At 44.8% G+C, this 16,672-nt stretch overlaps 1 protein-coding gene across 1 annotated transcript in view; it reads left to right on the top strand.

Moving 5' to 3' along the window:
- The window catches only part of MRPL1 (mitochondrial ribosomal protein L1), a 74,901-nt gene that overhangs the window by 34,120 nt on the left and 24,109 nt on the right, over window positions 1-16,672 (top strand). Inside the window, exons 5-6 of the mRNA XM_069743212.1 lie at window positions 4,253-4,324; window positions 8,972-9,083. Coding sequence (XP_069599313.1) covers window positions 4,253-4,324; window positions 8,972-9,083 — 184 coding nt within the window. The remainder of the gene's footprint in view (window positions 1-4,252; window positions 4,325-8,971; window positions 9,084-16,672) is intronic.

Below are 16,672 nucleotides of genomic sequence, written 5' to 3'. Positions count from 1 at the left end.
GTCTGGGGTGGATCATAAATTATGAGAAATCCCGTTTACAGCCTCAAAAAATACAAAGATTCTTAGGACTATCATTAAACTCAGAAACACAACAATGTTGTCTTCCACTCGACAAATCTTTACATATTCAGCAACAGGTGTCTAAGGCAATTGACAAACCATCCATGACCCTTAGACAGGCTATGTCTCTATTGGGTTCCTTAAAGGGAACCTGTCACCCCGTTTTTTGAGATTGAGATATAAATACTGTTAAATAGGGCCTGTGCTGTGCGTTACTATGGTGTATGTAGTGTACCCTGATTCCCCATGTATGCCGAGAAATACATTACCAAAGTTGGCGTTTTCGCCTGTCAATCAGGCTGGTCTGGTCAGGTGGGCGTGTTCACAGCGTTCTTTTCTTCCCCAGGTTTCCGTTGGTGGCGTAGTGGTGTGCGCATGTCCAAGGTCCGGATTCCCTGTGCCCACGTGAAGACACAGCGCGCGATCTGCGCTGTCATTCCTTTCATCGGTGCGGGCGGCCATCTTCCTGGGGCCGCGCGTGCGCAGATGTAGTGCTCTGCTGCACGGGGCTTCAGGAAAATGGCCGCGGGATGCCGCGCGTGCGCAGAAGAGATCGCGGCGGCCATTTTCCCAAAGCCGAGATGCAAACTCGGCTTTGGGAAAATGGCCGCCGCGATCTCTTCTGCGCACGCGCGGCATCCCGCGGCCATTTTCCTGAAGCCCCGTGCAGCAGAGCATTACATCTGCGCACGCGCGGCCCCAGGAAGATGGCCGCCCGCACCGATGAAAGGAATGACAGCGCAGATCGCGCGCTGTGTCTTCACGTGGGCACAGGGAATCCGGACCTTGGACATGCGCACACCACTACGCCACCAACGGAAACCTGGGGAAGAAAAGAACGCTGTGAACACGCCCACCTGACCAGACCAGCCTGATTGACAGGCGAAAACGCCGACTTTGGTAATGTATTTCTCAGCATACATGGGGAATCAGGGTACACTACATACACCATAGTAACGCACAGCACAGGCCCTATTTAACAGTATTTATATCTCAATCTCAAAAAACGGGGTGACAGGTTCCCTTTAACTTCCTGCATTCCCGCTGTCCGTTGGGCCCAAATCCACACCTGACCATTACAAGCTGAGGTGCTGGTTAATGACAAAATCTTACAGGGGTCCCTGCAGAGTCAGGTTACTTTAGGTCCAAAAGCACTCACATCTCTTAAGTGGTGGCTAGTCAGTGAAAACTTATCGGCGGGGGTTCCCTGGATGTCTCCGGTAACACGTGTGGTAACTACTGATGCTAGCCCTGCGGGTTGGGGAGCACACATGGATGACATGATGGTTCAGGGTCTATGGCCCCCTTCCCTAATATCAGCCTCCTCCAACCAGAAAGAATTAATGGCAGTAGAGATTTCAGTGAAAAAATTCCTCTCATATCTGCAGGGTCATCATGTCAAGATCCTATCGGACAACCGGGTGACGGTTGCGTACATAAATCATCAGGGTGGAACTCATTCCGAGTCACTGATGAGAGTGGCGGATCGTCTGTTCCAGACAGCAGAGAATCACTTTTTATCCCTATCCGCACTGCACATAAGAGGAAAGGAAAACGTCAAAGCGGACTTTCTAAGCCGCAACACCTTGAGACAAGGGGAGTGGTCCCTAAACAATTGCGTGTTCGATCAGATTGTCCACAAATGGGGACATCCAGATGTAGATCTATTTGCTACCAGGGACAACCGGAAGACAACAAAATTCTGTTCCCTAAATCCCAGGGAAAATCCTCTAGCCGTAGACGCTTTCCTGATCAATTGGGATTTTCAGCTGGCATACGCATTTCCTCCACTAGGCCTATTACCCTTGGTAGTCAGGAAGATAAGGGAAGATCGAGCCAGGGTTATATTGATTGCCCCATTCTGGCCCAGAAGGGCCTGATTCACTTGGCTCAGGATCATGTCAGTGGAGGATCCCTGGGTACTTCCGGAGATTCCGGATTTGCTCTACCAGGGGCCGATCAGTCATCCGCAAGTAAAGAACCTTCATTTAACGGCATGGACTTTGAAAGGGCGTTACTGAAAAACAAAGGGTTCTCCCCGAGTTTGATTGAAACCCTTATGAAAAGTAGGAAGCAGATAACCACAACAATCTACGCTAGAACCTGGCGAAAGTTTCTGGCCTCTTCTGATTTCAATTTAGAAGAATGAATACCTGTAAAACAAATTTTAGAATTCCTGCAAAAAGGCTTAGAACTAGGTCTATCCACTAGTACTCTAAAGGTACAGGTCTCGGCCCTAGGGGCTCTATTCTCCTGTAACATTGCCAATAATTACTGGATCTCAAGGTTCATTAAGGCATCCAGTAGATCTAGACCCATTCAGAAAGATAGATCTATGCCTTGGGATCTCAACTTAGTCCTATCAGCATTGACTAAAAAGCCATTTGAACCTTTGCAAACAGCTTCAATTAAGGCGCTATCCCTTAAGACAGCATTTCTGGTAGCAATTACATCTGCCCGTAGAGTAGGAGACATACAAGCTCTCTCCAGGGTATCCCCTTATACAGAGTTTCTACCAGACAGAGTAATCCTCAGACCGGACCCAGCCTATTTACCAAAAGTATCATCACGGTTTCACAGGTCACAAGAGATAATCTTACCATCCTTCCTCCCTAATCCTGCTAACCCTAAGGAAGAACTACTCCATACATTAGACGTTAGGAGATGCCTGCTAGAATACATCTCTGTTACCGACACATGGAAGAAAGATGATGCATTATTTTTATCTTTCCAAAATCCTAGAAAGGGACTTAGGGTATCAAAATACACATTAGCAAAGTGGATTAGGGAGGCTATCTCTTTGGCTTATACTGCAGGTGGGGGTCCGGCTCCGCAGAATCTGAGGGCGCATTCCACCAGGGCCATGGCTACATCCTGGGCGGAAAAATCTGGAGTATCAATCGACCAGATATGTAAGGCGGCCACATGGTCATCCCCGTCCACCTTCTTTAAGCACTATAGGTTGGATTTGGGGGCTTCCTCTGATCTCACATTCGGGTTAAGGGTGCTACAGGCCATAGTCCCTCCCTAAGGTACCTTACATCTCTGTAATTCTCTCTGTCGTGCTGTCATGGGAGTCCGAGTAAAGCATTAAGCTACTTACTGGTAGCGGCGTTTCTCGGAGGCCCATGACAGCACCCTTAGTTCCCTCCCTATTCACTGGGGGTTGCACTTCCTATAGATGTATATATCTCACTCAGGATACCAGTTCCAAATATATAGCTGGAAATTTGTATATAATCTGTATATAATTGTATGTAGTGTATATTTTTTGTGCCACTAACCGCGGTAGTCCTCTCAAGACTCTGAAATACAACTGAGGCAAGGGAGAGGTACCGCCCTTTTGTATCTGTAGGTTTCCTGTTCCTAATGGGCGGATCCCCTCTCTCTGTCGTGCTGTCATGGGCCTCCGAGAAACGCCGCTACCAGTAAGTAGCTTAATGCTTTTGGATTATGGATTGAACAATGCTCAGTGAGATGTTCAGAGCTTGTTTTTTTTGTTCTTTATTTATACTCTAACCCTGCATTACTCTTCTCCACAACTTTATCTTTAACATGTCTGGTGTGTTCCTTGGTTTTCATGATGCTGTTTGTTCTGAAACAAACCTCTGATTCCTGCACAGAACAGTTGTAGTTACACTGAAAATAAATTACACACAGGTGGACTCAATTTGCTAGTTGTTACTTATGGAAGCAACTGGTCACTCAGGATTGTGTTTAGAGGGATCAGACTACAGGGGGCTGATTACAAATGCACTTCGCAATTTTCAGATTGATATTTTTAAAATGTTTCGAAAACAGTGTATCATGTACTTTTATAGTTAAAAAATCTTTGCTACTTTGTGTTGGCATCTCACAGAAAATACATTTAACTTTGTTGGTGTTACGTGAAAAAATGTGGAAAAGTTCATGGGTATAAATACTTTTTAAAGACACTGTATGCCTTTTTTCATTATGCAATACCTTGCACTTTGTGGAGAAAAATGCAAAAAGTGTTTGACAAGAAATTTGCCCCAAATTACACCCGAACTTTAGTACATTTTTATTAGTAAACCTCTCTCTATTCCAATGGACGCAGCAAGGAATGTATACAGTTAATGAATTACATATAAAACGGTTTTACCATCTTCAGTCCCTTTGTTTCACACTGATTTGATTTTGTTTGTTTGTTTTTTTCCCCTCCCCTCTGCAGAAGGCAGAAGAAGCTGAGATTGCAAGAAAGAATGGAGCTGCATTTGTTGGAGGGCTTGAGCTCATCCCGCAGGTATCATATTTCATGCCTGTAAATTCATTGCTGCCATGTATAACATTCTGCACCATGGCTTTCATGCTATGTACAGTGAACAAACAGTAAATGATGGAACCATATAATCTCAGATTGCTAGCTGTTACTTTTAGGTCTTGCAGACCAGATCTGCTGCTTTGTCATTATCTGAGGAATGGACACGCCACTATCTCACATTCCACTTTAAGGTGCCTTCACACATAACGATATTGTTAACGATATCGTTGCTATTTGTGACGTAGCAACGATATCGTTAATGAAATCGTTCTGTGTGACAGCGACCAACGATCAGGCCCCTGCTGGGAGATCGTTGGTCGCTGAAGAAAGTCCAGAACTTTATTTCGTCGCTGGACTCCCTGGAGACATCGCTGGATCGGCGTGTGTGACACCGATCCAGCGATGTCTTCACTGGTAACCAGGGTAAACATCGGGTAACTAAGCGCAGGGCCGCGCTTAGTAACCCGATGTTTACCCTGGTTACCATGCTAAAAGTAAAAAAAAACAAACACTAGATACTTACCTACCGCTGTCTGTCCTCCAGCGCTGTGCTCTGCACTCCTCCAGTACTGTCTGTGAGCCGGAAAGCAGAGCGGTGACGTCACTGCTCTGCTTTCCGGCTCACAGACAGTACAGGAGGAGAGCAGAGAAGCAGAGCGCAGCGCTGGAGGACAGACAGCGGTAGGTAAGTATCTAGTGTTTGTTTTTTTTTTACTTTTAGCATGGTATCCAGGGTAAACATCGGGTTACTAAGCGCGGCCCTGCGCTTAGTTACCCGATGTTTACCCTGGTTACCGGCATCGTTGGTCGCTGGATAGCGGTCTGTGTGACAGCTCTCCAGCGACCAAACAGCGACGCTGCAGCGATCCGGATCGTTGTCGGTATCGCTGCAGCGTCGCTTAATGTGAAGGGGCCTTTAGGCTTCTGATCTAAAAAGCTTGTCTTGTGTGAAAAACAGCCTTGCAGTACATCAAAGAGGAGGACTGATGTACAACTTGGTAGTTAGCTCATTATGTTTCAAGAGTTGTCTCAGTGAGCATTTGCCAAAGCTTTGAGAATTCTTGTTAGGTTGTGGAATCATTGGTTGGGAAGATTATTTTTTTTTCTAGTGCATACAAAGAAAGTGTTTGTCTCATTGTAGACACTGTTGGTTTCTAATTATTTTTCACATCTTAACAGATGATCAAATCGATAACGATGTACCTAGTAACCTCTCACTACCCAGGAACAACATGCAGAATTAAAGTAATAGAAATTCTGATGGCATTGGAATGAAGAGTCAATGATTCTATTAATAGTATGTATAACAGTAGTTAGATCTGCACGCTATACGTAGGAATGGCTTCAGAAAGTTAACTTTTTTTATTAGATTCAAGCAAATTACTGTTTGTGAGACTAATCTTGTACGCAACGGTTCGGGTCAAAGACCTTTCGAGTATGGTAACATATTAGACGTTTCAAGGGTATACACTGGTCCGCAAGTACAGGGTAGTTTTCCTGTGTCATGGACCTAGATGATAAACATGTGACCGCAACTGCAGTGTGCTGACTTATGTTCCATTACCTGATGAAGGGTCTTTGACCCAAAACAATGCATATGTAATATTTAGTTTCACATGCTTTCTGTTGCTTGGATCAGTAAAAGAAAAATTAAACTTTCTGAAGGCATACCTGCTTATGGAGTGCTGTTCTACTTAACTGTTTGGCCAAATTCTGACATCAGTATATCATGGTCCAACAACTGGCCTTCTGATCCTCACAGCCTCATTGGCTTATATGAGGGTGCAAAGTTCGGGTCAGGAGACCCATGGCCAGTCCATGCTTTGTGGTTCTTATCATACCATGATGCATATATATTTGAATTTGGCCTTCACATACTATCATTTTTGGAGGCTGTGGGTGTTTCCACCTGAATGTGTACCCATATTCAGTGACTTAACCCCTTCACGACATGCGCCGTACTAGTACATCACATGCCGTGTCTCCCACTTTGATGTGGACTCCGGCGCTGAGCCCACATCAAAGTCGCGACATGTCAGCTGTTTTGTACATGTGCGCCCAATAGTGGCAGGTGGAATCGCGATCCACCCGCCGCTATTAACTAGTTAAATGCCGCTGTCAAACACTGACAGCGGCATTTAACTACCGCTTCCAGCCATCGGGCCGGAAATGCGCGCATCGCTGACCCCCGTCATGTGATCGGGGGTCAGCGATGAGTCGGCATGACAACCTGAGGTCTCCTTGAGATCTCTATGGTTGTTGATGCCGGCTTGCTGTGAGCGCCACCCTGTGGTCGGCGCTCATAGCAAGTCTGTAAGGCTGGGTTCACATTGCGTTAGTGGGTGTCCGCTAACGGAATCCGTTACATGGCGCAATTAACGCTATGTAACTGATCCGTTAGCGCACCCATTGACCGCAATGTGCTAACACATCGCTAACGTATGCCATTTTTGGCATGCGTCAGCGATGTCCTGTTATTTTCGAACGGACCTTGAACGTTCAGGGTCCGTTCTTCGCTAGCGCAGACCGGGCATCTGCGCTAGCGGGATCGCCAAACACAATCCCTTTTTGGACATTGCGTTAGCGCGTTCCGTTAGCATATGCGCTAAACGGATTGCACTAACGCAATGTGAACCTAGCCTAATTCAGCTGCATAGGAGCGATCTGATGATCGCTCCTGTGTAGCAGAGCCGATCCAGTTGTGCCAGTTACTAGGCTATTGAAGCATCGCAAAAGTAAAAAAAAAAAAAAAAAAAAAAGTTGTAAAAAAAATATGAAGAAAATAAAAGTTTATATCACCCTCCTTTCGCCCCATTAAAAATAAAACAAAAAAAAAATCAAACATACACATATTTGGTATCGCCGCTTTCAGAATCGCCCAATCAATTAAAAAAAGGATCAACCTGATCGCTAAACGGCGTAGCGAGAAAAAAATTCAAACCGCCAGAATTACGTTTTTTTGGTCGCCGCGACATTGCATTAAAATGCAATAACGGGCGATCAAAAGAACATATCTGCACAAAAGTGGTATCATTAAAAACGTCAGCTCAGCACGCAAAAAATAAGCCCTGTCCCGACTCGAGATCCCCAAAAATGGAGACTCTACGGGTATTGGAAAATGGCGCAATTTTTTTTTTTTAGCAAAGTTTGAAATTTTTTTTCACCACTAAGATAAAGACATAACATTTATTTTAAACCATTTAAAAATAGAACGACACAACACTCAAGGACAAACATGTACATTAACCAACAGTTAATCGGACAATATTCTGATAATCAGTCCAGAGGCAAATAATTAGTAGACAGATTTGTTCACTGCACAACCCTCATGGTTTTCATTCAAAAAAACAACCGTTTCGGTAAAGCAGAAGGACCAAATGCAAACATCCACAAAGATATAAATGCTACTGTCAGAAAAACAACATCTATAAGGTGATGAATCAATACCACTGATGATCACCAGTACTAGGTTGTAAATAAGAGGAGACACATAAAAAAAATTAGAACGATCTCACCCAATTATGATGATGTCGCACATTGAAATGTGTCTCCCACATCTAAACCAGAATCAGATGAGATGCTCCCTAGAGATACCAATCACGGTTGAGCACTCCATCATCATTATGAGCACAGATTGACTACCCTGTCCCCTGATGATTCCCCTCTGGGATGAAACGCGTAGGGAGGTGGTCCTTGAAATTAATGAATCTAAGACAAAGTACGCCTGCGCCGGAGTGTGAATACAAGAAGAGGATGTTATCGTAAGAAGATGGGAGGCCCCGAATCGCGAATGCTGTAGATAAACCCCTGATGCCGGTGGGCTTAGCTCACCTTTGATTTTGGGGGTGACAGGTTCCCTTTATCGGCTTTCTTACCCGGGCTGAGTTTTTTGGTGGCTGGACCTCTCTTGGCAGGTTTGTTGTGATACCATGTTCTTTAGATTTAATGATAATAGATTCGATGGTGGATTTTCAGAGATTGGGAGATCTTTTTTTTTTTATAACCCAACCCTGTCTTGTACTTCTCAACAATTTTGCCCCTGACTTGTTTGGATATCCCCTTGGTCTTCATGGTGTTTGGTTAGCGTTGCCTCTTCCTTAATGGTGTTGTAGCCTCTTTGACCTTTCAGAAAAGATGTGTATATACTGACAGACCATGTGACACTTAGATTGCACACAGGTGGGCTTCCATTCTCTAAGCATGTGACTTATGAAGGTAATGGCTTGCACCAGAAATTTTTAGGGGTTTCACAGCAAAAGGGGTGAATACATGTGCACATGCCAGTGTTTAGTTATTTCATCCCATAAATTTAGTTTATGCCTATATTTTTCTCACTTCACGAACTTCAGCTATTTAGTGCTGATGCATCACACCCAATAGGATTATAAAAATATTTAAAAATGGGTTGTAGTGTAACAAAATAGCTAAAAAGCCAAGGGGCTAAATACTTTTGCAAGCCACTGTATGTATTTGCTCTTGGAGTATATTCTCAGCAAAAACCTTATTGTGAGTATACCATTATAAGTTTACAGTTGGAATTGAATCCTGATTCTTTCTCACAGTGATTAGCCTTAATTTTTAAGTTGTAGACCCATGTTAACTAATGTAAAAAAAATGTTGCCATTACAGATTCTAAACGATGAAGTACAAGCAGATTTCTACATCGCAACACCTGAGATAATTGCCAAACTAAATATTCTCAAAAATAAGCTAAGGAAAAAATTCCCCAAAACGAAAAGAGGTAATATACATTTCAATGTTTCCCTAATGATTTCTGCACTTTTACTTTGCCATCCTAGTGGTTGAAACATGTCTACTTGACAGTCATTTTCCACTTGTCTTGACTAGTATGGAGAATTTGCAAAATAGGTGTGGAACTGAATGTTAAGAAAAATGTTCATGCTCCTCCAGGTTTCTGTGTAGGTGAAAGGAAACCTGTCAGCAGGGTTATGCACAGTAACCTACAGACAGTATCAGGTCGGCGCCGTTATACTGATCACAATGATACTTGAGTGATGAAATCCGTCTTGTGGTTGTTGGTTAATCTTTAAGGTACCTTCACACTAAACGATATCGCTAGCGATCTGTGACGTTGCAGCGTCCTGGCTAGCGATATCGTTCAGTGTGACACGCAGCAGCGATCAGAATCCTGCTGTGATGTCGTTGGTCGGGGCTAGAAGGCCAGAACTTTATTTGGTCGCTGGCTCTCCCGCTGACATCGCTGAATCGGCGTGTGTGACACCGATTCAGCGATGTCTTCGCTGGTAACCAGGGTAAACATCGGGTTACTAAGCGCAGGGCCGTGCTTAGTAACCCGATGTTTACCCTGGTTACCATCCTAAAAGTAAAAAAACAAACGCTTCATACTTACCTTCAGCTGTCTGTCCTCCGGCGCTGTGCTTTCCTGCACTCATTGTGAGCACAGCGGCCAGAAAGCAGAACGGTGACGTCACCGCTCTGCTTTCCGGCCGCTGTGCTCACAGCCAGTACAGAGAAGCAGATCGCCGGGGACAGACAGCGGAAGGTAAGTATGAAGCGTTTTTTTTACTTTTAGGATGGTAACCAGGCTAAACATCGGGTTACTAAGCGCGGCCCTGCGCTTAGTAACCCGATGTTTACCCTGGTTACCGGCATCGTTGGTCGCTGGAGAGCTGTCTGTGTGACAGCTCTCCAGCGACGCTGCAGCCATCCGGATCGTTGTCTGGATCGCTGCAGCGTCGTTTAGTGTGAAGGTACCTTAACTTTCAATTTTGAGTTAATGATATGCTCGTGCTCTGGGGCGGTCTGTGGGGGGTCTTCATGTGGTGCTCTGATTAGGTATTGATAATGCAGACTGCTGACAGGTCACTGATCCCTCACTGCCCTGCCCCCTAGTTTACATAATGAATATATGTACGTACAGCTCGTGGCACCTGTGCTGCAGCATAATCACATGTTTAATTTGTTAATAATAAATGTGTTTGAGGTTATCCTGATCGTTAAAAAAAATCCATTTGAAATTGGCACCCGACCTGCCTGCACCGTAGCAGCTATTGGTGTATATAGAAGTGGTCCGATAGCTGCTACTGCACAGGTGGCGCCATCTTGCCAGAGAAAAAAAATTTCCAAGATGGTGCCGCCTGCGCAGTAGCAGCTATCGGATCACCTTTATATACACCGACAGCTGCTACTGGGCAGGCGCCATTTTCAAATAGATTTTTTTTTTTACTATTAGGATAACGTCAACCATATGTATTGACACAGTAAACATGTGATTATGCTGCAGGGCAGGTGCTACGGCTGGCGCATGCAGAAGGGTTTTTTTTTTCAGTATGTGCATATATTTTCATTATGTAAACTAGAGGGCAGGTCAGTGAGGGATCAGTGACCTGTCAGAAGCTATACTGATGAATACCTAATCAGAGCACCACATGAAGATCCCCCACAGGCCTCCCCGGAGCAGGGGTATATCATTAAAGATACCGTCACACTGGCCAACTTAACAACGATATCGCTAGCGAACCGTGACGTTGCAGCGTCCTGGCTAGCGATATCGTTGTGTTTGACACGCAGCAGCGATCTGGATCCTGCTGTGACATCGTTGGTCGGAGCAGAAAGTCCAGAACTTTATTTCGTCGCTGGATCTCCCGCAGACATCGCTGAATCGGCGTGTGTGACGCCAATTCAGCGATGTCTTCACTGGTAACCAGGGTAAACATCGGGTTACTAAGCGCTTAGTAACCCGATGTTTACCCTGGTTACCAGTGTAAATGTAAAAAAAAACAAACACTTCATACTTACATTCCGGTGTCAGGCGCGTCCCTCGGCGTTCTGCTTCCCTGCACTGTCAGCGCCGGCCAGCCGTAAAGCAGATTACAGCAGTGACGTCACCGCTGTGCTTTACGGCCGGCCGGCGCTCAGTCAGTGCAGGAAAGCAGAACGCCGGGGGACAGACACCGGAATGTAAGTATGAAGTGTTTGTTTTTCTTAACGTTTACGCTGGTAACCAGGGTAAACATCGGGCTACTAAGCGCGGCCCTGCGCTTAGTAACCCGATGTTTACCCTGGTTACCAGGGGACTTCGCAAGTTGGTCGCTGGAGAGCTGTCTGTGTGACAGCTCTCCAGCGACCACACAGCGACGCTGCAGCGATCGGGATCATTGTCTAGATCGCTGCAGCGTCGCTAAATGTGACAGTACCTTAACTCAAAACTGAAAACAAAGATTAAGCAACAACTACAAGACAGATTTCATCTCCCAAGGTATCATTGTAATCAGTATAATGGCGCTGACCTGACACAGTCTGTAGGCTACTGTACACAATCCTGGTGACAGGTTCTCTTTACTATCAGGGGCTTCCCATGGGGCAAGAGTCTTTAGAGAGGAGAGGTAGACACATCCTAATTGAAGGTATGAGGAAGGTAGGCACAACCTGCAACAGGCTTTCTGGTGAGGAAAGTAGATGGCAGGTTCTCTGGGTGCAGTGGATGTGTGGGGTTAACAAGGAGGCAGAGCAAAGAATTAAAAATGAAATTCTGCAACTGAAGCTGCTGCTGTACAGAAAGCAATCGGTAGTGCCTTGATCACACTGACCACCTTACAAAGAGAAGAGACATTATAGACTCCCTTAGAAAAGACTGGAAGAGTAAAATGAATCAGCTACCTGGTCTTGTAGAGGGCTTTTACCGAGCTAATATCAGCCCTGATATTCAGTAACCAATAATCTATTTCCATTTTACAGGTTAAAGAGAACCTGACAGCAGATATGTGCTGCCATTCCACGGTCATGTATCGGACACTGCGTGATTCCCGCAATGTATATCTAACTCTGAAATGCTGAGACTTTCCAGAGAGCAACACAGTTTAATAACCACCGGCACTGAGCCGCACGGGAAACTAGTCAAACAAGCTGGTCCTTGGCGGCTTCTCTCCGCCCGCTGCCCTGGAGTGACAGGTCTCTTCTAATACATGCATGCAGGGAGAGACCTGGCTGTGGTCAAGGAAAACTGGCTATTAAACTGTTCTTTTTTTTTTTTTTTTGCTTCCTCTCAAAATGCTGCAGCATTTCAGAATAAAACAAATATTAGCTGAAATAGTGCAGCCTCAGTCCAGTCCATGCTGCCCAATCCATGATCAGCTGTCAGGTTCCCTTTAGCACAGGCTCCTGTCACACAGCTGGTGCTTTTCTTTTTATTAGCAGAGGTCGATCCCACATAGTGCAGTCTCTCAGATATCATCCTGCCAGCATTAATGTGCTGTGTCTAGAACAGAGCTTCTACTGTACTGTGAGGGTTTTAGCCATTGAAAGGAAGCAGTAGAGTTTTGTGTGCTGGTAACTGAGGAATGATGAACTGCAGGTTGGGGGCTGAGAGGAGTGATACACTGCAGAATGGGACAGTATACAGGGGCTGAAAGGAGAGATATACTGCAGGATCGGCTGTATATAGGGGGGACAAAGAGATATATTACGGAATGGGGCATTGGCTACAAAAGCTGAGAGGAGTTGATCAGTGTTGGCTCCCTGCTGCTGAGTTCAATGATGTGAAACTCCAAATGCCTCTCTGTTGATGTATATGGCAGAGGGTTATTTTTTGCCATATTCCTCAACAGAGTAACATTTTCAGATTAGCATCACTGAATTCTGCAGCAGGCAACAACTCCTCGCTACCATTGTGGAGGAGTGCAAAACTGTTAAATGGGTATTTCAGTCGCCAAGATCCTAGCCCAATATGAAATAATAGTAGTAAATACCTCAAATTAGAAATGTAGTATAGTTCTACTGATAACTTATGTCGCCGACCCCATGTGCAGGCAATGCAGTAGCTTTTTTTTTTTTTTTTTTTAAATCCTATTCTGTTTATCAAAAAAAAAAAATTTTCAAATAATTACAACCACGAGGAGGAAGCATTGCAGTAGATTAGGTATCCATTGTTACGACCACTAACTGTCAATATATGGGTGGTATTAACCATGGATAGCTAAGCTACTGCAATGTTTTGCACGTGGGGTAAGCGACATAGTTTATCAGAAGACATATACTACATTTCTTAATTGGAGCTATTTGCTAATATTAATAATTATATTACTACATATTGGGATAGGATCTTGGAGATGGGAATTCCCCTTTAAATGAAACTCTGATTACCATCAGCACTTAGTTCTCCTCAGTCGTAACCATGGATATCTAAGCTACTGCAGTGCCCTGCACATGGGGTAAGCGTTATAGCGAATCGGAAGAACTAGTCTACATTCATATTTGGAGATATTTGGGAATATTATTATTATTATGTTTACTACATATTGGGATAGGATCTTGAATTTTGGGAAAAAAAAAACCTTTTATGGGCATCTCCATTCATATTGGCTATATATTGCTTGTCACTTAGTTATTGCTTGAACCTGCTGATAAAATTGCCAAGAGTAGCTAAGTGACAAGCACTGCACCTTGTCCTTGTATTCCTACTGCACAATATACCTAATTACACCAAGAGTAGCTACTTACATTGAAAGTGTTCCTCTGGTAGTGTTTCAGTTTTTTCTCTTCGCCACGACAGCACCCACTTGAGAGAGTGGATACGCCCCTAGGAACAGGAAACCCTATGGAGAGAATAAAAGGGGCGGTCCCCCTCGCTCCCACAGTTGGTTTCCTGTTCCTAAGGGAACCCGTGGAGAAGAGGATACCTGGCCTGGACGCCGCCTGCACGGTTTACCTTGGAGGACGGCAGCGGCTCCAGTGCTGGAAGCAGCGTCGGGGGTCCTGATGTCCGCTTCCTCCCCCCTCTGCTGGCAGGCACCGTGAGGCCAGGATCGGGGAGTCTCCTGGCTCACGGAGGAAGAGGACGCTTCGGCGGGCAAGAACGCACCTGAGTAAGCGTGATGCCGCTCTCGGCGGTATGCGCGAGTGTGGAGCCTGGTATTTGCTCCCCCGGAAGTGAAGCAAAAGCTTCCGGGGTGAGTGGAGGGGAGAGATGATGCCGGGCAGTGCTCAGACACACGCAAGATGACCATGACCCGGAAGTGATGAAGACTTCCGGGTACAACAGGAAGAAGATGGCGGCCTCCAGTGTAAAGGACGCCGGCACTGATCCCCCGGCGTCAAAGCATGGCTTCACCTCAGGACTCGGCGATGCCTTCGTTAGAAGACACAGCCAATGTACCTCGCAGCAGCACAAGCAGTGGACGATAGAAGCAGAGCAGATCCTCCACAAAATGCGCTAAAGAGAAAAGATCTGACCGATCCTCCTCTCAGCCTGTGCCTCCATCTCCTCCTCTCCAGCCGGTACCTTGTTCGACTGCTTCACTGGGGTGAGTGTGTATCCCACCCTATCAAGCTGATTGTTGCCCCCTCTTTTCTCTATGCACCCTAGGCAAAAAGATCCGAAAAATCAAATCACAAACAGTGTGCGTTATGTACCCAGTCCCTCCCTGATAATCATACAAAGAGAATGTGTTATATTTGTATTGAAAACACCTTACGTGAGGAATCCTCAGTAAGTAAGATCAGATGACATTAGACAGATGATCAGGAATTACGGGCCTTATGTAGTTCAGAAAGTATTCCTGAAAATAAAAGCAGGAAGTATAATTCACCAAAATCAACTGTTATACTGATAATGAAGATACGGATATTTCCCAGGAATATATTTCCTCGGAAGGTGAACAAGATAAGTGCTTTCCAACAGAGAGCATTGATAATCTTGTTAAATCTGTATGTGACACCATGGGTATTAAGGACACCAAAGACCCCAAAACACCACATGATATAATGTTCACAGGATTGTCAGAATGGAGACCTACCTTTCCCGTAATAACAGCAATCAAAAATTTAGTTAAAGAATGGGAGAGCCTAGGGCAAAGAGGGTTGCCTTCATCATCAAAGAGGCTTTATCCCTTTAAAGACGAGGACATGTCTACTTGGGCCAAAGCCCCGAAGGTAGACGCGGCAGTAGCATCCACGTCCAAGAAATCCTTACTTCCAGTAGAGGATTCTGGTTCCTTACAAGACCCGCTGGATCACAAAACCGACTCTCTGTTAAAACGAACATGGGAATCATGTACAGGGGCATTCAAATCGGCTATATCAGCAAGGTCCATGTTAGTCTGGCTTAATGACCTAGAGGAAGGTCTAAAAGGTGGCCTCTCCAGAGATAAGTTGATCTATTCTTTACCCCTAATCAGAGGCGCTACGGCATATTTGGCGGACTCATCTGCTGACTCTATCCGGTTAGCAGCCAAATCAGCAGGCCTAACCAACGCGGCATGTCTGGCCCTTTGGCTAAAGGGTTGGAAAGGAGACGCCCAATCAAAATCATGTGGCCTTCCATGCCAGGGTGAGTACCTGTTTGGTGCAAAACTAGATGAAATCCTAACCAAAGCAGGTGAAAGGAAAAAGGGGTTCCCTAATAGCTATTTTTCATCTTATAGGAGAGCATTCCGGAAGCCCGTTTTTAATAAGAGAAGGGATTTTAGAAACCAAGACCGCTTGGCCAATAAGGATACCAAACAGAAAGGTTCTTTTTTCGGAAAACGCCCATTTAAAATGGAAGACAAACCACGTTAGGACAGTTCTACCAGTGGGTGGTAGATTGTCTTTTTTTCTCCACACAAGTCTTAATCTCAACAACAACTTTTGGAGCAGGAAATAATAAATCTCCTATCCAAAAAGGTATTAGTGTAAGTCTCGCTTCATCAGAGGGGAAAGGGTTTTTACTCCCCTTTATTTTTTATTCCAAAACCTGACGGATCATATAGAACTAGAATAAATCTTAAAAAATTGAGTATCTTTTTAGAGAACCAAACCTTCAAGATAGTCGATCAGATCCACTGTAAAACTTCTGTTCCCTGGGTGGTTCATGGCAGTCCTTGACTTAAAAGATGCGTATTACCATCTACCAATTTATATCAAACATCAGCAGTATCTGCGTGTGGCAATCATGATGAAGGGGCAAATACGTCATTTTCAATATACAGCTATGCCCTTCGGACTTTCGATAGCTCCCAGAGTCTTTACCAAATTAATGTCAGAAGAGATGTCATTCTTAAGATTAAAAGATACCCTCATAGTTCCATACTTAGATGACCATCTGGTGGTGGGAAACTCCCCTTCACAATGTGAACAGCGCCTATCTAATACGATTTCATCCCTACAGGAAATGGGATGGTTGATTAACTGGGAAAAATCCAGATGAAACATTCTTGGGTCTTATCTTAGACTCTGAATGTCAGAGGTGTTTCCTTCCAGAATCCAAACAGTTAACAATAAAAAATAAAGTACAATCAGTAATTAACCCTGTAATCTCCCTTAGCGAAGGTAGGTTCCTTTACATCATGCATTCCGGCGGTTCCATGGGCT

The sequence above is a fragment of the Ranitomeya imitator genome, chromosome 1 (genome assembly GCF_032444005.1).
Source record: "Ranitomeya imitator isolate aRanImi1 chromosome 1, aRanImi1.pri, whole genome shotgun sequence".
NCBI lineage: Eukaryota > Metazoa > Chordata > Amphibia > Anura > Dendrobatidae > Ranitomeya > Ranitomeya imitator.
The sequence above is the reverse complement of the archived record's forward strand: the minus strand, read 5'-3'. Positions and strand labels throughout refer to the sequence as shown.